At 48.1% G+C, this 24824-nt stretch overlaps 1 protein-coding gene across 1 annotated transcript; it reads left to right on the forward strand.

Moving 5' to 3' along the window:
- Positions 1-9970: 9970 nt before the first annotated feature.
- LOC125434977 (cytochrome P450 2G1-like) lies at positions 9971-24677 on the forward strand. Its single transcript, XM_048500889.1, has 9 exons — positions 9971-10152; positions 13434-13596; positions 13868-14017; positions 14108-14268; positions 16231-16407; positions 17328-17469; positions 18195-18382; positions 21071-21212; positions 23637-24677. Exons 1-9 carry the CDS (start codon positions 9973-9975, stop codon positions 23816-23818), a joined length of 1485 nt encoding a protein of 494 aa, XP_048356846.1. The 5' UTR covers positions 9971-9972; the 3' UTR covers positions 23819-24677.
- The last annotated feature ends 147 nt before the right edge of the window (positions 24678-24824 follow it).

Here is a 24824-nt window from a genome sequence, read left to right on the forward strand (position 1 = left end):
CTCCACGGAGCTCTTCCATCCGCTTCACTCTCTGCTCCCGGCTCTGGAGCCGCGGTTTTGAAATATGGGAACCCTGCAGAGATCATCGTGATCCGGACTCGCCATTGTTCCAGCCTCTGGCAGTCCGTAGTCTTGGGGATCGCGCCCAGGTACTGTGCCACTGCTGCTCCTTGGGAATATCGTAATCAGTACTTGTCTAGGAATCTTTCCATATGGATTCCTAGGGTGTCAGCATGGATGGTTGTCAGTCCCAGTTCCTCAAGGGACTGGCTGCATTTAAGGGGTTTGTAATCCACTCGTTGTCGGAGGGAAACGAACCAGTCGACAGGTATTCCCGATCCATGGGATGATAATGCACCAAACGCGTTTCATGCATCTCCACGTGTATCGGACTCCACCTTGTTCATCCCAATGAAACAAGGGCAAACTTGTATACTCTTTCGTCTCTCAGGTCTGGAGAGAGTCACCAAGAGAAATGTCGGGCCATCCTCCATCTCCTAGGATCCTCGGGATCTGGAAGGGAAGGCTCGAAGCCCTCTATGGGGGCTATCGTGCCTTCCACATGGTCAAGCGTACTCAATCTCTGCATGTCGAAACACCAGAGATCCACTTCGAAGTAACAGTAGGTTAAAAAGTGATTCCTGTCATAATGTAAGGAATTCCAAAGAGCAGAAATAAAAGGCTTTTGGATATAAGACCGTTTATTCAGACATCTTAGAAAGCACACACACACGACATGACAGGAATGAGACCTCCCGCCCAAACTACAGGTTATAACGTACTCAATCCCTTCCCCCTCCCTGGGCCATCCAGGCCCATCTCATGGGAACGGAATGCTCATCTTGGTCAGCAAGATAAGCCGTCCACCAAGGTTGTTGCCGCCAATTCTGGCCCACCGCCCGGCTGGAGGCATTCCGTCAAGGCCAGCTGGCTGGGAGAGAACCAGGCAGAACTGCCATCCTTACAGTCGCTCCCTGATGAGCTCCTCCGCATTTTTAAGATAAGTTTTTTAAGATCTGACAGTAAGAGAATGTGTTGACACTGGGGTACATTGCCTGAGAGTGTGGTGGAGTCTCCTTCTTTGGCCATTTATAAGCAGAGGCTGGATGGCCATCTGTCAGGAGTGCTTTGATTGTCTCTTCCTGCATGGCAGGGGTTTGGGCTGGGTGGCCCTTGGGGTCTCTCCCAACTCTATGATTCTATGACTTGTCAGCCACAGCTGATGTGCCAAGAAGCCTCCCTTGGAATGGGTCCTCCCTTGATCCTCCCTTTGCTCTCCTGATGCTGACCCGGCCAAGGGAGAAATGTGATTCATTTCGGTTGAGGCCAGCCCAGCAGATGGTTTTGAGCAGATCTCTGGAAAGGGAGCCACGCCAGCATTTTCCCAATCAATAATAAGAATGGTTCCCAAAGGCAGAGGAAGAGAGATCTCCACCCTCAGCCCCTACCAATCAGTGAATTGCAAGAGGCTGTTTGGCATCTATTCTGCAGAACTCTTTATTCTAATTACCTTGTGTTCCCCTGTGCAGTGGCCATGCAATAATGCTTCTCTGTTTGAGTTAGCAATTCACTCATTAATCATCAGAGGTGGGAGGCATCCATTTAACTCTGGGAGTTGTAACAGGTGGTGGTTGCTGTGAATTATGCAATAAAGTTGTATCTTACTTTGGGCCAAACGACTCATTATTGGAGTGCCATATTACAGAAGTGGAGAGAAGGGCTGTTTATCTCTGAAAATGGACACAATCAACAAGCCTTTCTTTCTTATTTTATTTTATTTATACCCTGCCCAATTCCCTACCAAGGCAGGGTGGCTTACAGATGAAAATTAAAACAATACCACAATAAAATCACAAACAAGCTACAATAAATAAATAAATTCTAACATCCATGTAAAACCAATTCAGATGGCCACCAATTAAAAAAACCCTAGCCTAGTTTTAAAAGGGGGGGGGCAGGAGCTCATGATGTGGTGCAGGTGGTTATAATCTGGCACTAGATGTAAAATAATGTGTGAAGGAGGCCAGATGCAACAGATGATATGCACCACTCACAAGATGTCCTCAGCCCAAAGGCAGGTGGAATATCCCTGTCTTTGGCTTGCATTTTCCTGGTTGCCAGGGCGGGCAAAGAGTGCTGACCTATAAGAGATGTGACTGTCAATATCTGGTAACAAGAGAACTAGTTTCAGAGTGATTTCTCTCTTCTTTCTGGTGCCTCAATGGGGGCTGGAAGGATGAAGGAGGAAGCAGCACAGTTCCCGGCTCTTTGTCTTCTGCTGTTCGGAGTGCTGAGCGGCCAGACTGGTGCTTCATCATCTCATCAAGTGTTTCCCAACCTGTGGGTCAGGACCCCAAAGTGGGCCTCTGAAAGTGGGTCACAAGCCAGCCCTTTCTAATGGCCACCCCTGCCCTTTCCACTGCTCTCCTGGGTATTTTGGAAACCAAGATTTGATCCTAGAAACAGAATCCTCCATGTCATGCATTAGCTGGTATAAGTCCTGATCTACATGCAAAGGCTGTCCATGTCAGGATGCCCCTTGCTTGGGATTCATGATGGGGGCAATAGACACTTTGTGCAATGTTTGTTGATTTCTCAAACGCATCTGGCTAGCCTCTGTAGGAAATAGAATACTGAACTAGACAGGTGCCAAGGTCACCATTTGCCTAGGGCTCCAAAAACCCTTTGGCCAGACCTGGTTTGGTCACCTTGCCAAGTAAAGATGGACTTCTGTGTCACCATACTGAGAAGGTTGGAGATTACTGATCTAAGCCTTTCAATACCCTCCTGGGCCTTGGGTTCACCTTCCTGACTTTCAAACTTAGACTTCATTATCCTTGCAAAACAAAGGCAGGGCAGTGGCACCCACCCCCTGATAGACTGGCCTATAGATACCTCTTCACACCTGAGATAGGGGTGGGGGTGGTTTCAAAGTTATGGTTCTTGAAGGGAGTCTTGTGGAAACCTCCACTGTCCTGGAAGTCCAATCCTTCTCTTTATCCACAACCCCAACCCCAACCCCAACCCCAACCCCAACACACACACACACACACACACACACACACACACACACACACCCCACTTAATATTCTGATGGAGAATTCAGACTAATATTCCAGTCATTGTGACAGGCCTTGGGGCAGCCACAGAGTCTTCTGACCTCTCAGGGACCAGCCCAAAGAAATGGAGGATTGGGAGTCTATTTCTCCGCAGTCCTTTTTGGAGACCCTGCCACACCTGGCCTTACACCACACTCTCACCAGCCACCCAGCCACAGGCAGATGGTGGATCTGGGCTATCTTTCCCACAGTTCCCTGCCCTGGCTGTGGGGAAGTCCTGACCCAACCGTAGTCGATTGTCTCAGGCATCCCAGCTGCAGCCTCCCAGTGATTTGGCCCAAAGTGTCTGGCTGTATCCTCACTCCTTTCTGCATTCACACATGCAGCTCCACATGACAAAAGTATATATTACAACACAAGAAGTACTCCATGTCCTTGGGGAGGAATGTGCTTTTATGTAATCTGATTAAGCCTCCTTTCAGCAGCACAACTGAGAATTGGTTTGGACCACCTTTGTCAGAGGTTTCAGGTTTCCTGCTACCTTTAGGGTGGATTTGCAGCACTAATCTGGCCTTTCATAGTCTGGTGTTCCTGGGAGCCTCTCCGGTTTCTTCACTCTGGGTGTGGAGGCAGTGAGCCGCTTCTCCTGAATCCTTGGCAGGCTTTACACAGTCTGTTTGGTAAACACGGAAGGCCTGAGAACTCTGGTGGCAATTTACACTCCCCCTCAACCCAGATGCTGGGGTCCCACCTGTGGAATTTTACAGCATGGCAGAGAGGACAAAACATATTTTTTGGCATCTAGTTGAAGTTGACTTGTGGGGACCCCACAGGGTTTTCAAGGCAGGAGACAAGCAGAGGTGCTTTGCCATCTCCTGGATTTCCTTGGTGGTCTCCCATCCAAGTACTAACTGTGACCAACCCTGATCAGCTTCTGAGATCTGATGGGATTAGACTAGGCAGGTCAGGGCAAATTAGTGGTGTACAGAACTGTCAAGTTGCAGCTAATGTAGGTTGACTCCAGAGAATTTTCAAAGCAGAGGACAAACAGAAGTGGCTTGCTATGGCCTGCCTCTGCGTGGCATAGGGTTGCCAGCTCCGAGGTGGGGAATACTTGGAGATTTTAGGGGTGGAGCCTGGGGAGGGCGGGGGGGGGGGTTGGGAGGGTGAGGAACTTCAATGGGGAATAATACCATAAAGTCCACCTTCCAAAGCAGCCATGTTCTCCAGATGAAGTAATCTCTGCCACCTGGAGAGCAGATGTACTAGCAGGAGATCTCCATCTACAACTTTAAGGTTGGCAACGTCAGTTGTCAGGCCCACCAATCACCAGCGGGGGATCATGTCGGCAATGATGGGATTCAGCCGGTTCGCACCACTTAGGCAGAACCGGTTGTTAAAATGGTGCTTGTAAACAATCGGTGGTTAAATTATTTGAATCCCTCCATTGGATGTGGGAGTAGAGTGAGGCTACCAGACCCAGGAAGGAAACTCCTGGAGATTTGGGAATGGAGACGGGAGAGGACAGGCCGAAGCCACGCCCACGCCAAGGTCACAGCTGGGAAGATTTCCTATTGCCTGCTTGTAACTTAGTGGAACAGACGAACTGCTTCCTTATCTCCAACTTCCTGGAGAAGGGAAGCATCAGCGGCTATCACAAATAATGCTTCTTTCTCACCATCTTTTCTTATGCTGATGTTTTGGGAATGCGAGGGAGGGGGGAATACGGGATGAGCCATATGGGGGCGTGTTCAGGTATATACTGGGGTTCAGGGGACAAAGAGCCAGCTTTGGCTCCCTGAATCTTGGACTGACAACAGTTCCAATAAAGCTCTTGAAACTTTACTGAGTCTTGTTTGTTGACTGGAGTAACAGACCCTTACATTAAGTCAAAACTTCTGGATCCCCAATTCTATGCTCAGTATGGCTGGGTCGAAGGGGAACCAAACTACCTCAGACAGTGGGTCAGATACCAACGATGGGGGACAACCAGCCGGCCATGGTGTGGGAGGCTGTCAGCCCCCTTCACTCGGGGACATATTCAAGCTGACCTAGGAACCCTGGCTGGGGCCTATGGCTAGGAACAACTTGTCCAGTCCCTGGGAGCCTGGGATTCGTGGATGACACCGGCCCCTTCCAGGCAATGGGAACGAGTGCATGAGGGGACCCTCCCTGCCTGTGACCAGTAGGAGCCCTGCCAGTTTGAGCATGGCCTGATGTGAGAGGCTGAATGATGGCACCGTGAGGCCGAAGCACTTTGGAGGAAAAAGGAAGATCTCCAGCAGGAGTGTGACCAAATGTGGTTCAAAATGCGGGCCATGCAACGCCAGATGACTGACCTGATGGTGACACCCCTGCCAGGCCCAGCAGTGAGAGCACAGAACCCACCCAGCCAAATCCTTGCCCAAGCCAGCAGCGCTGCAAGTGCGGCACCTGGAGGAGAAGGGAGCTGAAAGCAACATCTGACGGGGACCCCAAGAACCTGCCCTACTTCCTTGTGCAGGTGGGAGCCTACATGCACATGATGGATGATGAGTATGCCAATGATGCCGAAAGCGTGTACATCGGGGCCCTCCCTGAGTGGGAAGTGGTGGCCTGACTGGTCAGCCTCTTCAAAGAGGATGCCCCTGAACTTTGTGATTTTTACCACTTTATGATTTCGTTTTGCCGCTGTTTCTAAGACCCTTTCCTGGAAAAGAAGGTGAGAGCCAGGCTGCAGCACCTCCATCAGGGATCCCGATCAGTGGCTGACTGCGGGGCTGAATTCCGCCAATTGGCCAGCCACCTGCAGAATTGGCCTGAACGCATCTTACCCACGTGTTCAAAGATGGCCTGGATCCAGTGGTCTTACAGTGGGCCCTCGTGTCTGGTGACCCAGACACCCTGATGGGATGGGTTTGCTGGAGATGCAGAGGCCCATCTGAAGGAGGTCCAGAAAATCAAGCAGTGCCAGGGACTGAGCCCCTGCCAGTCCACTCAAAGAAGTGCCGGAACAGGAGTTCAAGTGCATCAAGGAACCTGGGAGACCGTCTATGCCTGCTGCCGCCACCTCAGGCTCTTCCTGCATTGTGGACAAGCGGAGCACCTGATCACCAATTGCCCTGGGAAACGTGCCTAGCGAACTCCAACAGCCATCAAGGAACCAACTGTGGCCCCCAAGTGCAAAGGGGCGAAGAAGGGCCCCAAACGCCAACCTTCCCCAAAGGCCACCATGGCACTCGAGGCACACGTGGTTGTCCACCGATGAGGAGAGTGCCCCAGACACCTTGGATGCCAAGGAAAGTAGCGAATGGTCGGGAAACAACAACCTGGCCTAAAATGCACCAACAGCCAGGTTAACCCACAAGGCACCAATCATCAGGTAAGTGAAGCTTCTGCTCCCTTAATTGTTCCCCTAGCCCTCGCCAAAACCCAAGTAACTGTGGGGACCCTAATTGACCTGTGACCCTTACACCCGGGGTGCTCAAAATGCTTAATGAACCCAATAGTAGCGGAAGACCTAGGGTTGAGACTCAAGACTGAGAACCCCCATGAAATTTGCGCAAATGGACGGGATGGGTCCTGCTCAACCCACAAGACTGAGGAGGTTTTAGTCAAATGTGGCTCACACTGGGAAAGGAAGCAATTTATTGTGGCCAAACTGGGCTCCTACCCAGAGATCCTGGTAATGTCTTGGTTTTCCAGGCATGACCAGGAGATCCGCTGGAAAGACAGGGTGATCCACTTCATGGAACCCTCCATCCTCGTATGCTCCCCCCAACTGGAGCAACTGCCCCCCAGCCCCCTAGCAGCCCAGGGGGAACAATCTTCAACCATTCCAAGGGTGTACTGTGATTTAAGCAAAGTATTTGAGGAGCAAGAATGCAACAAGCTGCCCCCTCATAAACACATGGACTGTAAAATTAAACTCATCCCTGGAGCCAAGTTACCCAAGGGTAGGATGTCAGGTTCTGTGTCATGGGGGTTGGGTTGTTGCTGGGGCTTTGTGCTGCTTTGCTTTTCTTCTGAAGCTGCCTTATCTCAGTCAGGTCTGGCCTTGAGGGGCGAGTGAAATAGTCAAGTGAATACTGTACTGTCTTGGTTCACATGGTGGTGGTGGTGGTGATGTGGGGGGTAAACCTTTGCAACATATTATCCAATGAAAGCAGACTTCTGCTTTCTACCTGTCAAGCAATAAAGCCTTTGAACTTTCAAGTGTTTCATTGTCTATTCAGGGGAGTACTGACTTTAAGTCTGTGCTCTCAAAACATTGCCAACTTCATGCTTCCATTGCCAGCTGAAGTTGTGCATGTTTTATTGGCGATTTTAGCATTCTTTCAAGGACTGATGGAAAGTCAGAGGTTCCTTACCCTGCCACAGATGAAATATTTTCTGCTTTCCTCGAAGTGGAGGAGGATGAAGCTCTGAAGTCTGATACCACTTCAGCAGCTCCCCTAGTGCAGCATGTGGTGGGGCCTCGACGGAACACATTTGCCTTGGCTAGGAGTATTAGTCTAAGTGCACTGTCCTCTGGCAGTCGCCTTCCTGGCTGTATAAAAAGATTATAGCTCCAGTCCTCCAAGAGGTCACAGAGAAGTGACTAGAATGGCTGTGAAGTGTAGCTGTGTTTTCCATTCTTTTTCCTGTTTCTGTGCACCTGGGGAAACAAGACAAGATCCTGGAGTGAGTGAGTAAGTGAGTGAGTGAGTGACTTGATATACTGACCTCATAGCCATGCTCCCATCCCTGTTCAGTTTCAAGCAACTGTTGTAAGGATAATGTCCAATTTGTGTTTGGGAAATATGGGCTGGGAAGAAACTTGACACTGAAATGTTGCCTCTCTTATGGCCTGTGGGTTTTCTTTTTTTAAAATAGTTTATTTAAAGTTATTGCAACAAACAAATAAACATACAAGAATTGAACAGATCACAAAACCATAGTATAATAGTCACTGTAAGTTCTTTGGTAATTACTATTGATCTGATCCTATATATATACCCTACATACAATTCCTACAAAATTTAGAACAATTATATATGGCCTGTGAGTTTTCCACTGTTGCCCTTTTCCAAAGATAGCCAGGCTGGGATTTTATTTTGCTTTGTTTTGGTACTCTTCTTAACTCTGGCAATGATCATAATTTCTCAACCCAAACACCATGGAATCCACATATTTGCAGTACTTTGTTTCTTGTTTTGTGGTCTTTAAGCCTTCTCTGGGAAGAAGGTCCAGATTTTAAGACAAGGAAAGGACCCCCTGAAAATGGGTGACTTGCATGGAGTGACTTGCATGGAGGAGGAATTTTTCCTGCAAGCAGGAATGTTATCAAACAATGGTGCTTACAGAAGAAGAGGCAAGACATACAAGGCTTGTTCAAGGCCCACAGACAGTCTTGAGGGAATCTGTTAATTTGTGTCCATGTTGCTAAGCCTGGTGGAGCCCTCCAAAGTCTTTTCCTGGCCAGACAAATCTTGGGCAATCAGGACTTTTGAGCTGATGTGTAATCACTTGACTTTCTCCCCACCCAACTTTCACAAAGGACTGAGTGATTACTGGGTAAACATATTTAAGAGCAAAGGTGAAAATCACAAAAGGCATGTGGGGAAGATTTGTTGTGCAGCACACACTTACATAACGTCACCTGTGCCAAAAGAAAATTCAATCTCCTTTTATATAACTGCATGTGCTAAGCTAACCCCCTCCACCAACCTGTCAGCCTGACTGAACAGGCTTCACTAGACAAAGGCCTGCGCTGTTGAACCCCTGCCTGGGTCACAGAGGGGGTCTCTGTGGTCATTTATCTGGACATCAATTTTGACGTTTACATGTGGTTGTTTCTCATTTTTTTATGGCCAGAAGAAGTGCAATGGTGAAATGAAGCAAAATCTGGGCAGTCTTTCACCAATTCCTGCCACTGCCTGCCAACTTGATTGGCGGGCAAAAACAGGTCTGCTAAAACTCTATGGAAACCATGGTTTTGAGGGCAAATGAGCTTACCCTCATGCCAAGCTAGGACTTCTGCATTATCCTAAAAATGACATCATCATGCCAATTGCTGCCCACAGTGTGCCCCCTTTCCAATGATTTTCCACTGATTGCCAGGAGGGACATGACAACCCTAGAAAGAAGGAAACCCTTCCGCACATGCAGAATAATGCACTTTTAATCCACTTTCAATGCACTTTGCAGCTGGATGTTACTGTGCAAAATAGCAAAATCCACTTGCATACAATTGTGAAAGTGGATTGAAAGTGCATTATTCTGCATGTGCGGAAGGGGCCTGAGGCTTGAGGGTATGGGTGGATGTGGTAACAGCAGGGGTCCCCAACTTTTGTGAATCTGTGCACACATTTGGCATTTTAGCTCAGAGTGTGGGCACAACCACAAAATGGTTCAGGTGAGGAAGACTCCACATGCTTCCAACCATGGGCAGAAGAGTAGAACTGGTTTTTTAGAAAATATTTTCATTTGTAATCCATCTTTCTCACTGAGACTGAAGGCACATTACAAGCACAATAGCACTATATTCAGTAAATCAGTACGCTGATTGCAAAATATTTGAACAGTTAACATTTCAATTTAACCCAAAAAAATCCTAACGAAAGAGCACAATGTAGTAGGGCTGGTATAAAGGCCTGGAAGGGGGGGGGGGAATATTATTTATCCATAAGATAAAGATTCTGAACTGATACTTTCTTTATATAACAGCTTTGCCCCCACGACACAAATCCCTCTACAAGGACAGCATATCCAAAAGGAATGCCCTCCAAACCTTTTCTCAAGGTGGGCACCACCCGCAAAAAACCACCTTGAAATCCAATCCTATTTTCCTGGTACGGACAACCTCAAGGAGGACCGGCTGGTTTCACTTACAGGGCGGGCTGCATATAATGGCTCAGCTGGCACATCCAGCTAATTTCGGAACCTGTCCAACATGGAGCTTGGAGGGGCGCTGACCGCCTTCCTGGGCATTTGCCTCTCATGTTTGGTCCTCCTCACAGCATGGAAAAGAATGCTTAAAGAGGGGAAGCTGCCCCCAGGGCCAACCCCCCTCCCCTTCATTGGCAATTTGTTGCAAGTGAGCACAGAGAAGACCTTCAAGTCCTTCATGGCGGTAAGTTGGGTCCTCATGGGCATAGCAAGTTTAGGAGGAATGGGATCTGGAAGTGTAGCTGGCAGGAAGTCAAAGCTCCAGTGGGAAAGGAGGTCTTAGTATTAAAGAATTGCAATGTTGAAAGTTATCCAAACACGGCCAGGCAATTTGAAGCTTTGGGAAGGGCACGGCTCTTTCCTTTGCATGCACAAGGTTCTGTGGGGCCAGGACCGCGTTACTGGTCCTACACAGCTGAATTAGTTTAAGAAAAACTTAAAGTTAGAAATAAAAGCAAAAGACATCTGACATTAGAAACAAACAGACAGTCTTTACTTAGCAGAATTTAGAACGTTACAGGAGGTTGCCCCCTCCCGGGTGGCTCTCGAAAGAGGCACACCCAGTAGAGGAAGAACCTTATTTTTTATAGATACAGAATTACAGAGGTCACACAACAATTTATGATTTCCACACGAATCAGTAATCATCCTATTACAAAAACTTCCTTTAGCCAAGCAAGTTTTGTCATATTTTAGAATATAACACTTGTCCAATAGTGAAATTCCCCTGAAACCTTTGAGTTTGTGTAATGGCTTTGATTATACTTTCCCCTTTTCCAAAACTTATCCACTTATAGCCCATGTTACTTGTTAACTGTTAAACCTTCTAATCCTATTAACATTAGTAGCTATGTAAGGGCCATAACTATGTAGGAGTTTTCTGGGTGCTATTCCTAGCACTTACACTCAAATGTGTATCATTAATCCATCCTTGCACAAAAACTGTTCTACTACAGATTGTAGTTGTTTATAATGCAATACTGAATCATTTCCACATTGGTCAAACAAAGTTTGAACATGCTTAATTCATAATTTAGCTTCACAGAATGTGGTACTAAAATCTCTCAAAATCCCACAACAGAGAATGATTTGAACAATAAATTGTCACAATTTTTGCAACACACTTGGAATCTAGCAAACCAAAATCAGAGTGCTGTTTTAACAAGAAACACACTTCTCTCAGTGGTTTCACAGAGATAGTCTCTGTTACTTTGATCTTCTTACGCTGTCACTCTTCAGTTGCTGCTGCTGACACACAGACAACCTTGCATCTGGAGAGATGAATCCAATTCTTCACCTTTTCCAGTTTAAAGCTGCAGTCATAGTTAGCAAAACCTGGAGCCATCCACTTTTGCTGGAGTGGTTCTGATGTCCACTGCTTAAGGTAGATTTTTCCTGCACACATCTGAAAGAGAGAACAACAAAGCACAACACAGCAATAACACATCCCTACTCTCAGAATCTGAATTTTTCCTCACGAACTCTAGACCTGCACTGGTCAGTTCAAAAGGACTAAACCCAGATTTCTTGAGAAGTTTGCTACATGACGAAGCTGTCAGAAGAACTTCTGTTCTTTTCAGATTTGCCTCCTGGCAAATTTTGCTCTCAAGTCTCTTCTGCTGCTTCTCAGTCCATTCCACTTGCTGGATTCCAGGACTTTTCTCTAAAGTCTCTGTTCCACAGCAATTGGTAGTCACGTTAGGTAAGACACTTGCTGCTGCTTCCTCTGCAGAATCTGTCAAGAAATCTCTTCTTACCTCTGGTGAAGTACCTTTCTGGTGCACTTTGCACTGGATCTCTCCTTTGGGCTTCCATTCCGCTTGCAGGAGGAGAAGAATCTTCTTCCCTCGCTTAACAGGATTGCTGTACATCACAGCACTGTTGTTCCACATGTGTCCTTGCACAGGCAACATCATAGGAAAAACATATTTGCTTTCTGTGAAACCTTTTACCCTTTGACCTTCAGCCGATTCCAATGCTCTGCTTAAAGCCTTCCGCTCCGCTTTTTGAGCTGAAATCTCTGCTGACAGGGCACTTGCTTCAACAGTTAGCACAACAGTTTTAGACAAAGTCACAACAGCATAGCCAGCCTTTCTTACACTCTTTTCCTCAAAGCTGCTGCTATCTGGAAAGATATCACAGTCAGGGTTTAACATAGAGGTATCACTTCTGCATGGCTTGATACAACTCACTTCACTTATGTCTTCCTGACATTCATTTTCCCAGATTCCTTCTTCAGGCAACACTTTAGCTAGATTTGCTTTTGTTACCTTCTTCCAAGGCAATTCAGGCTCTCCACTCAAAGCTGTTGGAGCTTTCAGTTCCTCATCCATCTCAGTTGCCACAGACGCAGAAATCGCTGATGTCACTATCACAGAGTCAGACTTAGGCAAAGAAGGAGAAATGTTTGGGATGACATGGGGATCTGGATACCCTTTCCCTTTCCTAACCTGTTCCTCAATCTTTCCCCGCTCTGGAGCACATGAGGTCAAATTCTGAGTTACAATGCTGCTTTTATCACTTTTAGATATCACACATTTTTCCACATAGGCAGGGTTATTTATCAATGCATAAAAACACGCCAGATAATTTTGTTCATCATACTTATATGCCTGTCGACAAAAAGCATTCATTTTAAGAATTACATTGCAATCAAAAGACCCTTCAGAAGGCCAATGAATCCCCCCTTCCAGAACGTAAAGCGGCCAAGTTTTTTTACACAGTTTAGAAAGTGTTTTCTTTTTCAAAGAAGAAAATCCCAAGTCTTTCCTGTATTTCAATACACATTGCAATGGAGTAAGCCCCTCTGGCTTCACTGGTTGGTTACCCATGGTCCTCTGTGACCACTTACTTTTCTCAAGCGTCCTTGGAAAAGATTTTTCTTCCTGCGGTCTGCACCTCTGGCCACCCAGGATTTCTACAGTTAGTCCAGCTAACTTCCTAGATTTTGGGCTTTCCTCCCAAAACCTTTTACCTGTAACCCAACCATACTCCACCCTTGCAAAGTTTACCTTTTACTAGAAAGTTTACCTGGTCTTTCCATAGGCTGTGAGGTGGTGATGAAGCAATCCTTCACAGGCAAAAAGGCCCATGTGCGCGCTAAAAATTGCTTTACCTTCACACTCAGCCCTTGTAATGGTCCCAATTTATTGCCACTTACAGTTCACAAGAGTACCTTCAGTTCACAAAAAGAGTCTTTTCGCTAGTCCCTTCGTGGTCACCAAAACGGTAGGACCAGAAATGCGGTCCTGGCCCCACAGTTCCATGTTCAATCCCTGGCAGCCACGATTGAAGGAGATGTTGGGAAATACCTTTTTTACCCAGAGAACTTGGAGAGCTACTCAGAGTGGGCAATATTGAGATATGTTGTTCATTGGTCTGACTTGAATATCGGGCAGCTTGGCATGTTCCCCCATCAAAGCGTTGCCCGTTCCACAAAATCCTCCACTTTGATATTTCCTACAGCTCAGGGACAAATATGGCCCAGTCTTCACCGTGTACCTGGGGCCTCGGCGGGTTGTGGTTTTGTGTGGGCATGAGGCAGTTAAGGAAGCCCTGGTGGATCAAGCTGATGACTTCAGTGGGAGAGGAGAGCTGGCCAGCATTGACCGGAACTTCAATGGCTTTGGTGAGTGGACTTGATTGGTTTGGTGCTGGGGGTGAGGAATCCTAGTGAAACATGGGGGAACTTGCAGTCTGTCTACTTGAGTCTTTCTTCAGTCCCTGTGGGAACATCGAAGTATAAACTGAGTAAATAGGTTTATACTGGAGAATGAGAGGCAGTCTGTTAAGGGTCCTTTTTTTCTTAATTGCACAATTCTTGAATTTCCACCTGGGACAACCACTGTGGATGTTGAGGGAGAAGGTCTTGAAGCTGACCTGAATTACTTCATTTCCAGGAGTTGCCTTCGCCAATGGGGAACGATGGAAGCAGCTCCGTCGCTTTTCTCTCACTGTATTGAGAAATTTTGGGATGGGGAAAAGGTCCATTGAGGAGCGGATCCAGGAAGAGGCCCAGTACTTGATGGAAGAATTCAGGAAAACCCAAGGTTGGTGTTGACAGCAGCATCACCTAGTGCTGGAGAGGGGAGTGGGAAGAGGCCACGGCCACAAGCTGGCACATTCTTTGTTTTCCTCAGGTTTGCCCTTTGACCCCACCTTCTTCCTAAGCCGCACAGTTTCCAACGTCATCAGCTCCGTTGTCTTTGGCAGCCGCTTTGACTATGAAGACAAGACTTTCCTCTCCCTCCTGCACATGATCAACGAATCCTTCATTGAGATGAGTACCCCTTGGGCTCAGGTAATGAGCAGGGCTTGAAAAGCCTTTCCTTCTAGCACTTGGAAACAGGCATGCTGCAGTCGGATTGACAGCCTCCAGGTAGTGTCTGGAGATTTTCCAGAATGACAGCTGATCTTCAGACAACACATTTCAGTCCCCCTGGAGGAAATGGCAGGTTTGGGGGATGGACTCCGGGACACTATTGCCCAGTGAGGTGAGATCACTAAACCCAAACCTACTTAGGCTCCACCCCCAAATCTGCAGGGATTTCCAAAACCTGAGCTGTGTTCACCCTATGAGTTACTCGGTTTATACTTCGATGTTCCCACAGGGACTGAAGAAAGACTCAAGTAGACAGACTTTAATACAGACTGGAGAAGAAGGGAGTGACACTGCCACTGAGATGTGGTTGCTAATCATTGGTCTTTATTTTCCCCTGGAGAAAATGTCATCTGGAGATCAATTGTAATAGTGAGAGATCTCCAGCCACCACCTGGAAGTTGCCAACCCTAATCTAGGGCCTGCCCCAGACTTGCTGGGACATGTTTTGCCTCATGTAATTTGAGAGGGCACCTAATCAAAGGGAGAAGACTAGTGGCCATGTGCAAACTCATCAATGTATTGTCGAAGGCTTTCACAGCCGGATTCAACTGGTTCTGGTGGGTTTTCCGGGCTGTGTGGCCGTGGTCTGGTGGATTTTGTTCCTAACGTTTCGCCTGCATCTGTGGCTGGCATCGTCAGAGGTGTATCACAGAGAAAAGTCTGTTTCACACTGTGTCTGAGAAGGGAAAGTCTTGTCCATGTCCCAGTGTGGGGAACCAATCATTAAGTGTTTGGGTGCAACTTGCTATGCAAAGGTGTGGTTGAGTGCATTGTGTTGCAAGTGGGGTTATCAGTCCATTTTTTAAGTACTGGGAGCCAGGCTTTGCTAATTTTTAACGTCTCTTCTTTCTTATTGAAGTTGTCCTGGTGTTTGTGAATTTCAATGGCCTCCCTGTGCAGTCTGACATAGTAAGCTTCTGAATTGTCCAGAATTTCGGTGTTCTCAAATAAAATATTATGTCCAGTTTTGTTTAACACATGTTTTGCAACTGCAGATTTTTCAGGATGGTTAAGCCGACAGTGTCTTTCGTGTTCCTTAGGAACCACAAAACGCAGCATTCAGACCCGTATTAAGGGTCTGAATCACTTAATGATTGGTTCCCCACACTGGGACGTGGACAATATACCACACTAAACTTTCCCTTCTCACTTAGACACAGTGTGAAACAGACTTTTCTCTGTGATACACCTCTGAAGATGCCAGCCACAGGCCCTTTCCCCACTTACCTTAAGCCCCGCGCTACTCGAGGAAAGTAGCACGGGGTCCCTCGGCACTCCCCACTGAGAGGGGCGGCGACAGTGCAGCTGCCCCGACGCTGCTGCTGTCGCGCCCCTCAGCGCGAGGCATTCCTGGCGCTCTTTCAAAGGGCGCCTTTTGATGACCCTGCGCAGAGCGCGGGGTCGTGGGGACGCCCGGGCGCGCACCAGGGATGCCACACGCTGGGAATTGCGTGCAGCAACCCTCGGAAAACATGATGCAGATGAAACGTTAGGAACAAAATCCACCAGACCACGGCCACACAGCCCAGAAAACCCACCAGAACCAGTCTCTCTCATCAGTTCATCAATTCTGACTTTCCCTTTTCAAGAGCTTCTAAAACTCCCTGAGGAACCCCCAGCTTCCCAGAGACAAGTTGGAAAACGTGTATACAGGAAAAGGAATTCCATGATAGAGAAGAACCAACCACAGAGATCAGTTCTCCAGGCACTTTGGTTCCATCTGGTTACTCAGAGGAGTTTTGGGGAGAAGATGGTTACTTGGAGCCCAAACATTCAAGTCTAATTTTAATGGGATAGGAAATAATACACAGACAATCACCAAGGTGTTTATTGTGTGGATCAGGTAAGAATCACAACTCATAATGTCCACTCTTTCTTCAGCTCTATGATATGTATTCTAGCATCATGCAGTACTTGCCTGGGAGACACAACCGCATCTACTACCTCATTGAGGATCTGAAGGAATTCATTGGCCAGAAAGTCAAAACCAACCAAGCAACACTTGATCCTAACAACCCTCGGGACTTCATAGACTGCTTTCTCATCCAGATGGAGAAGGTATTAAAGTGGATTTATTGGCACCAACAGAGTGGCCAAGAAGAACCCTAATTTCCTGTGTCCTAAGAGATCTGGGGAAGGGAGGGGGAGCAGGAATTATTTGTGGGTATGCTTCTTTAGCATGGCTGCACTGGGATTTCTGTGCATGCTTCTAACCACCCTTTCCCTAAAAGAAGCTGAAATCAGCACAGAAAATGGTAACTTTAATGATCATGAGAAAGGCTAGAGCAAAGGTCCCCATCAAGATGCCCACCAACATATTTTCTGGCTTTAAGAAAGTGAGTGAGGCTAGGCAGGGCTTTGGGCCAGCAGGACTTCCGATTGGCTGTGCAGATTAAAAGCCATCCTTTTAAACAGAGCATCTGCCTGAAATATTGAAGACTTACCATGACAGTGATGAACAATGTAACTCCCTGACATTTGGAAGTGGGGCCACCTCCTGCAACATCCCTCCTGTGATTCCAAAGGCGCCCAAAAGAACTGGGGATTCCTGGGTTAGAGTTTGGGGTTATTTCTTTTAAAATTGTGCCTGTTGCTTCAGAGCCAGCCAGAGGACCCACTCCTTCTCAGAGTCAGATTCACATCTGTAAAACGGGCAAATGTGAGCATGAACACCATGCATCGCAAGGCACTGCTGAGTGGCTACACTAGAACATTCTTTTTGGAGTCCAAGGCAGTTCAGAGCTGTCTCTCGCTCCTTCTCATAAGTGTTGTGAACAGTGAAATGAAAGTTGAATATCCATATTGTCCTTGATAGGGCAGAGGTTTTTATAACTTTCATTTATGAATTAATGTTCTGGTGTTAAGCTGAAAGTTGGGCTCCCATGCAAAGTTTAGTCACCTTTTCTTTAGTTATGATGAGACCCCTCCCACCCCTGCATAGTAATTTATGACAACTCTTTCTTTTGACGCCTCCAAAGGAAAAAGAAAACCCTTCCAGTGAATTCAATTTGAAGAATTTGATCCTTACCACTCTCAATTTATTCTTTGCTGGGACAGAGACCGTCAGCTCCACCCTGAGATATGGATTTCTTTTTCTGATGAAGCACCCAGATGTGGAAGGTAGGAAGGCACTAATGAGGAGGAGAATTAAAAGCAAGTGAGAACTGGATGCACAATATCATTTTCTCAAGCCAAATGCTGACCAGAGAGGGCTGCTTCTAACCCCATGACTGGTGTCCTACCTTAGAGGGGAGTTTCATTAGATGGGCACGTGCCACCCTCTTCCTTTCCTGTGACTTCAGGGGTTCCTCTATGCATCAAGCCAAGAGCAACAAAAAAGGCACTTCCATATTCCAAAATGTGTGTGTGGAAATGGAAGAGCTACCTTTGGGAAGGGGTTCCTTTTCTTCCAGCTTACGCTCACCTGTGGTGTCTGCTCCAAATGGCAGCAAATATACTGCTTGATCTGCCTGCCTGATAGTAAAGACTCCCATTCATATGTGAGCTCCACAGTCATGTGGGAAGGCACCCATGTGCCAAGTTTAGCTTAATCTCCTTGGAATATGGACATCTGCTGTACATGAAACTAGACGTCTGGGAGCCTCTGCTTGTCCTGGCAGCGGTCATTCACATCTTTTACTCCCTGTTCCATTAATGGAAGATGCCAGGGGCTGAACTTGGGGTCTTCTACATGTGAAGCAGGAACCCACCTTTCAGAAGACATGATTCACTCACTGGTTTCCTTCATTTTTATGCCTCTTCCCACCTTCCATGCCATGATGAGTCACTGATATGTGGAATCTAAGTTGCTTTCCTGAGAGTTTTTTTCCTTGTTGTTCTGGCAGAGAAAGTCCTTCAGGAGATTGACCAGGTCATTGGACACAATCGCATGCCGGCCACTGAGGACAGGATACAAATGCCCTACACAGATGCCGTCATCCATGAGATCCAAAGGCTGACAGACATTGTCCCCATGGGATTGCCACACACTGTGATCCGGGATACTCAGTTCCGGGGGTACCTCCTCCCCGAGGTGAGGGGTCTGTGGAGCTGGCATTTCAGAGGCAAGAACAGTTTGGAAGATGAAAGAAGCAGGAAAAGAGTCAGGGGCATTCAGGAACCCCTCCCCCCATGTGATGTCGTTGTATGCTTTGGTGCCTACATTTCCTGGTTCTTGACCAGTGGCAAAGCCACCAGGGGACGGGGGGGTGCGCAACGCACTGGGCACACCGATTCTGGTCATGTGGGGGGCAGAAAAATCCCCCCCGCGGCCCCCCGCCCCCCTGCGGCGCACCCCCCACTTACTTTTAGGAATGGAACATCGCAGAGAAGAAGTCTTGCCTGCCTGCATTGCCTGGGCCTGGTGGGAACTACATTTCCGAGGGGCTCCTGGGAAATGTAGTTTCTACCAGGCCCAGGCAATGCTTCTTCGGCCTGCTCCTTTCCTAACAGTAAATGGGGGGCTGTGGGGGGGGGGGCGAAAAAGCCAGAGTGTGCACCGGGCGCGCCCTGGCCTAGCTACACCTCTGTTCCTGACAAGTCTTTTTAGAAAGTGAGCAGGGTCAGGTGGGCCCCGTGGGCCCCGGCGGAGCTGATTGGCTGTGCAGGCTTTTTAAGATGCTGCTGTGGAACGCTGGCCTCCAGAAGGGCCTTCACAGGGAGGACAGAAGGTGAGCTGCACCCGCCACACTCTCAGAAGGCCAGAGGTGCCCGCCAGCTGGCAAAGACTGGAGACCCGTGAAAACATTCCTTTTTATCCGTCTTTAAAACAAACGAACAAAGGGGGTTTAATCTTTTCCAACCATTCTGTCGTTTGCTCTGGCCTCAGGCCTCGTTGCATCTATTTCATTTCAGGCTGAAATTGTTTTATGCTGTTTTTATACCCTAGCCTGTTTTTAATGGTTTTGTTTTATTGTTTGAGTGGTCAGCTGGCTCAAGCAGGACTTTAGAGAGGCAGCAGATACATTTTCCAAATGAACAAAGGACAGACATCCGTAGGGTGGTGCTGCAGGTGCCCGGGAAACTTCCAGCGGGTTTCCTAGCCCCCTGCTGTTGCTTCACCACTAGACTCCCTCCTTATCCTTATCCCTACCCTCGGGCAAGGCTGCCTCTTCTCTTTGTCCTCCTTCACCCTTCCACTTGGCACATTCCTTCTTTCTGCTGTCTTTGCCCCTCTTTCTCCCTTGAACTTCTCCCCCCTTTGATCCAGTTGTGTTTGAGGAGTGTCAAAAATAGAAATGTTGGTTGTGCTGCTAATGGAAGCAGGCAGCAGTGGGATGGAATGGGGCAGAGGCGTACCCAGAGAAAGTGACGCCCGGTACCCCCAACCCCACTCCCCCTGCCCCCTTACCTCAGCCGGCACCCGGCAGGCCCGCAGCAGGCTCCTGGCCCGGATGCTCCTTCAGCCAGCGGAGGAGGGCAGTGTCGGGCCTGGGCAGCCTGGCGGGGCCGGGTCTGGCGGGTCTGAGCAAGGGCAAGCACCCGGGACCGCCACTGCCCTCCTCCACCGGCTAAAGGAGCATCCGGGCCAGGAGCCTGCCATGGGCCCACTGGGCACCCCTCAGCCTGGCCCTGCCGGGCTGCTCCTTCAGCTGGCAGAGGGGGGCAGCAGCGGTCCTGGCTGGCAGAGAGGGGAGCGCCAGGCAGGGACGCCTCTCCACAGGAGAGGTGTGGGGGCGATTTTGTGCCCCCCACGTTTGTGCCTGGGGTCAATTGACCCCCCTCCTTCTGGCAGATACATCACTGGAGTGGGGGGGAAGTGAAGGGAGCCAAGCTCCAACTACCTTTGTGAAGTTCAGGGCAGGCAGTAGCCTAAGGTTGCCAACATCATGATGGGAGATTCCTGGAGATTTGTAGGGAGAATGCGGAGGAAGCTCAGTGGGAGTCCACCTTTTTAAGCAGCTATTTGCTCCAGGGGAACTGAACTCTGTAGTCTGGAAATCAGCTGTAATTCTGGGGTCCTGCCAGGCACCCCTGCACACTGGGGATCTTATGTAGAGGCAGCTTCTGGGATGCCTAACTGGGCTTCATTGGGGAGGTCTGCATTAGCTGGAAATCACTTTGCTGCAATGACAGCAGAAACGGAAGGTGAAACATTGGAAGAGGAACCCTCCCTAGAAGAAGAACCAGAAGAGATAAAAGAAGAGAACAAGGAAGAGCAAAATCAACCCCCCATACCGGTCTCGCCCGGGAAAACTCACCCAAGCTTCCCAGCACCGGCCACAACCAGAATGCCGATGCGCACATTGGCACATCCACAGTATTGGCTTCAACTTGATCTACATGTCAGAGATGGATACCCCATGCGGGTGGTTGCTAAGGCCACCAATCAATTTTCTCCAATTAAACAAATTTTTATGAGCTCAGGCAGCTGCACTATTACCTAAATGTTTTCTTGGCCCCTTCAAAAACAGAAGCTCTCCATGTGTCTGCCAGATTGTTTCATTTCATCGCCCCTGGGGGTGCGGGGAGGATAAGGCCCTTGAATGACAGCCTTTTTTGCAATGGCACCCCCTTCGCCTTCTGAGAATTTTTTTTGGGGGGGGGGGCTGGGAACCCTAAATTGGACAATGGGTAATGGATGAAGCCACATGGATGAAATGCTACATTCATGCCTGTAGCTCTTCCTGTCCAGATCTTCTCCCTGCTTTGGGGCCTCCTAGACTTGGGTCTGATCTAGCAGGGCTCTTCTTATGTTATGATCTCTGCCCATGTTTTCCAGGGTACAGATGTCTTTCCCCTGCTGGGGTCAGTCTTACATGACCCCAAATACTTCAGCCACTCTGAGAAATTCCACCCTGAGCACTTCCTGGATGAACAAGGTCGCTTTAAGAAGAACGACGCTTTTGTGCCATTCTCCTCAGGTAGGACTTCTCTCTTCTGCTCCTAACCACTTGGTATCCAAGTTCTGGAAGAGTGATTCCTCATGGACGAGGCCAGAAGTCTGAACGTGTTTGCTGAATAAGACTTGTCCTCCCTCCACCTGAACTTTCACTTAGAATGCAGTCTGCAAATGGGGTATGCTGAATGCTGGTGACCTGAAGAGGCCCAGGGTCACATCTCTTCCCAATCATTAAAGCTGACCAGGAGACATTTGGTCAATCACTCCATTGCAACCAGACCTATATGCAAAATGGGACTGTCTCCATACAGACAACCTGAAGATGTTAGAAGAAGGTTGGGATTTATACCCTGCTTTTCTCAACCGTAACTCTCAGGCCCCTTCTGCACATGCAGAATAATACACTTTCAATCCACTTTCACAATTGTTTGCAAGTTGATTTTGTTATTCTGCACAGCTGCAAAGTGGATTGAAAGTGTGTTGTTCTGCATGTGCAGAAGGGGCCTCAGAGCAGTTAACAAACTCCTTTTCCTTCCCTTCTCCCCAGCAGACATCTTGTGAGGCAGGTGGGGCTGGGAGTGTTCAGAGAGAACTGTGACAAGCCAAGGTCACCCAGCAGGAATGTAGATGTGGGGAAACAAATCTGATTCAACAGATGGGGTATGCTGAATGCTGGTGGAGGAGTGAGATGTGGGGAATCAAACCCGGTTCTCCAGATTAGAGTTCACCTGCTCTTAACCTCCATCCTGCACTAGAGGAAGCACGAAGCCATGGTGTTAGGGCTACTCAAGTAGAACAAAAAAGTCAAAGCTTGAGCTTTGTTGGGGGAAGAGGATCAAAAGTCGAGGGGAGAGCTTCAGTATGTGACAGAAACAATGTCAGGTCAGGCTGAAGTCAGGAGTAAACAGAAGCATACTTAGGATTGAGCAAGTTTGTCCAGCAGCCCAAGACATGAAGCCATCCGAAGGTAGCAGTCTAGCAGCCGCAAAGCAGCTTCCACACTCCAGACAAGTGGCCCAAGCGAAGGCACACCCTCGAGACCAGCAGCATTCCCCCTGCAGGCCAAATCTTATTGAATCCTTGATCCTTTCTGCACAAATCACCTAAAACATTTGTAAAACATTTCACACACACACACCCCACGCCCACACACCTTCTGTTGACACTCAGCCCCTGGAAATGATTCCTGGCCACCCTGACAACGCGATTTTTCCTTTTCAAAAAAGTTCTGAGTTAATTGCTACTTCAGTGCTTTACAGCCTTGAGCTGCGATTCTCTACTCCTCATATACTCGATGCTTCAAAGATTGGCCCCTCATAAAAAAAAGAATAAACAGGGAAATGCTGCAAATAATCAGGCAAGGAGGAACTGAGTGAGCTCAGAAAATGGCACCAAGGAAGCAGAGAAGTGTGGGAAAAGTAGTAAATAGATCGCACAGCAACTGAAGATATTTTCAGAATGTTTCAGCCAGAGAATAGTTTTAAAAAGGGATTTGTTTAAAATGTCTTGAGACTGGAAATAAAATGTTTGGGGTAAAAATAATGCAGAACTTCATGGAGGAAATGTTTTACTTCCCACCTCAAAATGTTTTAAATTAATTGTGTGGAAAAAAACCTTCAGTCAGCTCCCAGAAGCACAGCATTGCTCCAGACACAGATGGGGCACGTCCTCTGCTGGCCATCTTGAAGAGGCCACTTCATGGGTGCATGGGAGATGTGGCCAGCCACTCCGCTGGAAAAGATGCAACCCTGGTGGCTCTGGAGGCACTGTCACCAGATTCCACTTTGGGCTCCTCACGCTGCGCTCCAAAAGGATGTGAGCTGATAGTTCTGGGAGGTGGGAGTGGAGATTATGGGTTGGCATTATTCTGCTGAGGCACTTTCTGGAAGTAGAGGAAGCATTCCGTTAATGCATTATGTCATTTACATCAGGAGCCTCCTGGAATGAACCTCTACTAGGGGAGCAGTTCTATGGAACCCAACCCAGTCTTTACCTGAGAGACACATGGAGAAAGGTTGGATGCAACACAGTTGTAGAGCTGTTGTCAAGCTCTGGATCTGCCCCAATAACAAACACAGTGATTTCAATCAAAGGTCTTTATTGACAGACAGCAGAGTGGCCCTAAAAGAAGCCAGTTCTAAAACTGCCTTCCAGAACATCCTTTTTATGCCCACCGGGGTGACCCCCTTCTCCCCTTCCCCGGAATCTCACGTTGAGCAGGACAGAACAAGAATGCAGGAACCAGTAGCACTCAGGGTCAGGTGGAGACATAACAAAACAACCCAGCACTTGGGTGCGATCTATTTGCTACACGTTACAAAACACAGAGGCAGCAGGAAACCGAAGGCAGAGTGAAACCCACTAACATGATGGAAACCAGGGGCCCTTCTGTTGTCACCATTTTGCTGCCAACTCCACTCACACCACTTGCCTTTTTTTCTGCCAGGGAAGCGAGTCTGCCTGGGGGAAGCCATGGCCCGCATGGAGCTCTTCCTCTACTTCACCACGACCCTGCAGAACTTCTTGCTGAAGCCCCTGGTGCACCCAGAGGACATTGACATCGCCCCAAGAGTGAGCGGCTTTGGGAACATCCCCCCCACATACCAGCTGTGCTTGGTCCCTCGCTAAATCTCAGCCTGGCATCTACCACATGGGTGGGAAGAAAAGACCCCCTGCGTACTTGCAGTCTACTCCCAACTCTTACGCTGATACATTTCCTCATGGACTGCTTCCAAAGTAGATGCCGTTACACAGCCATGGTGGAGCTTTTGAGGCTGCAAACTTTCCAAGCTTTCTTCTACCAGGCCCTGCTTGGAGGCTTTTTGGAGGAAACCTCAGCTGGCAACCGAATGCTGGATGACAGAAACCTAGAGTTTGAACTGGCTGGACAGCTCTAATTCCCTGCCCCACCTGCTCAGGTCGAAACTCTCAAGGAAGCTTCTGATTGGTATGGATTTTTAAACATGTTGCTTTGGCAATAGCTGCCATCAGCCCTCTGTGTGACTAAAGCAACCATTTTGTGGCTGGCTCCACCTCCTGCAGCAGCTATTTTGTGGCAGCAATTATGGGTCTGCACCCACTGTGCTGTAGCAAAATTCCAGGCTCAGAAAGGTCGGGGACCCTTCAGATAGATGATAGGTCCCAACACTCTCCCTATGGGATACTGAGGGGCCTTATCTTTCAGACAATACACTGGGAAGGGTCTTCTGACAGCCTTTGCAGGGGTTCCAGTTGTAGTCTCCAAATGCAAAATTTTCCCACAGCTTCTCCTTTCTTTCTCTATGAGCACAGGAAACATAGCCAAAGCTGCTCTTCCTAGCTACACAGCTTTGATCAGAATCTGTCGCCTCTCCCCATAATTAGGTGTGAGGCCAGAACTCAAGTCCGGCCTGCGCAGCTGTTTTGAGAAAAGATAGGTTAGAAACAAACCCCCAAAAAAGCATCAGACATCTGACATCAGAAACAAAACAGGACTTTTTACTGAACAGAATATAGAAAGTGACATAAGATCTCTGACAGAAGGTGACCCCTCTGGGTGCTCTCGAAAGAGAGAGACACCCACCATACAAAAGACCTTAGTCTTTATAGATACAAAGAATACATACGTCACAGTTCATCCCCGTACCCATATACT

This window comes from Sphaerodactylus townsendi, linkage group LG06 (genome assembly GCF_021028975.2).
Source record: "Sphaerodactylus townsendi isolate TG3544 linkage group LG06, MPM_Stown_v2.3, whole genome shotgun sequence".
Classification (NCBI taxonomy): Eukaryota; Metazoa; Chordata; class Lepidosauria; order Squamata; family Sphaerodactylidae; genus Sphaerodactylus; species Sphaerodactylus townsendi.

Excerpts from the sequence above, each read along its gene's own strand:
- LOC125434977 (XM_048500889.1), top strand. The coding sequence starts at position 9,973 with ATGGAGCTTGGAGGGGCGCTGACCGCCTTCCTGGGCATTTGCCTCTCA. Across the intron at positions 14,269-16,230 it reads TGAGTACCCCTTGGGCTCAG|CTCTATGATATGTATTCTAG; the intron begins GTAATGAGCAGG and ends CTCTTTCTTCAG. Across the intron at positions 21,213-23,636 it reads TTTTGTGCCATTCTCCTCAG|GGAAGCGAGTCTGCCTGGGG; the intron begins GTAGGACTTCTC and ends TTTTTCTGCCAG.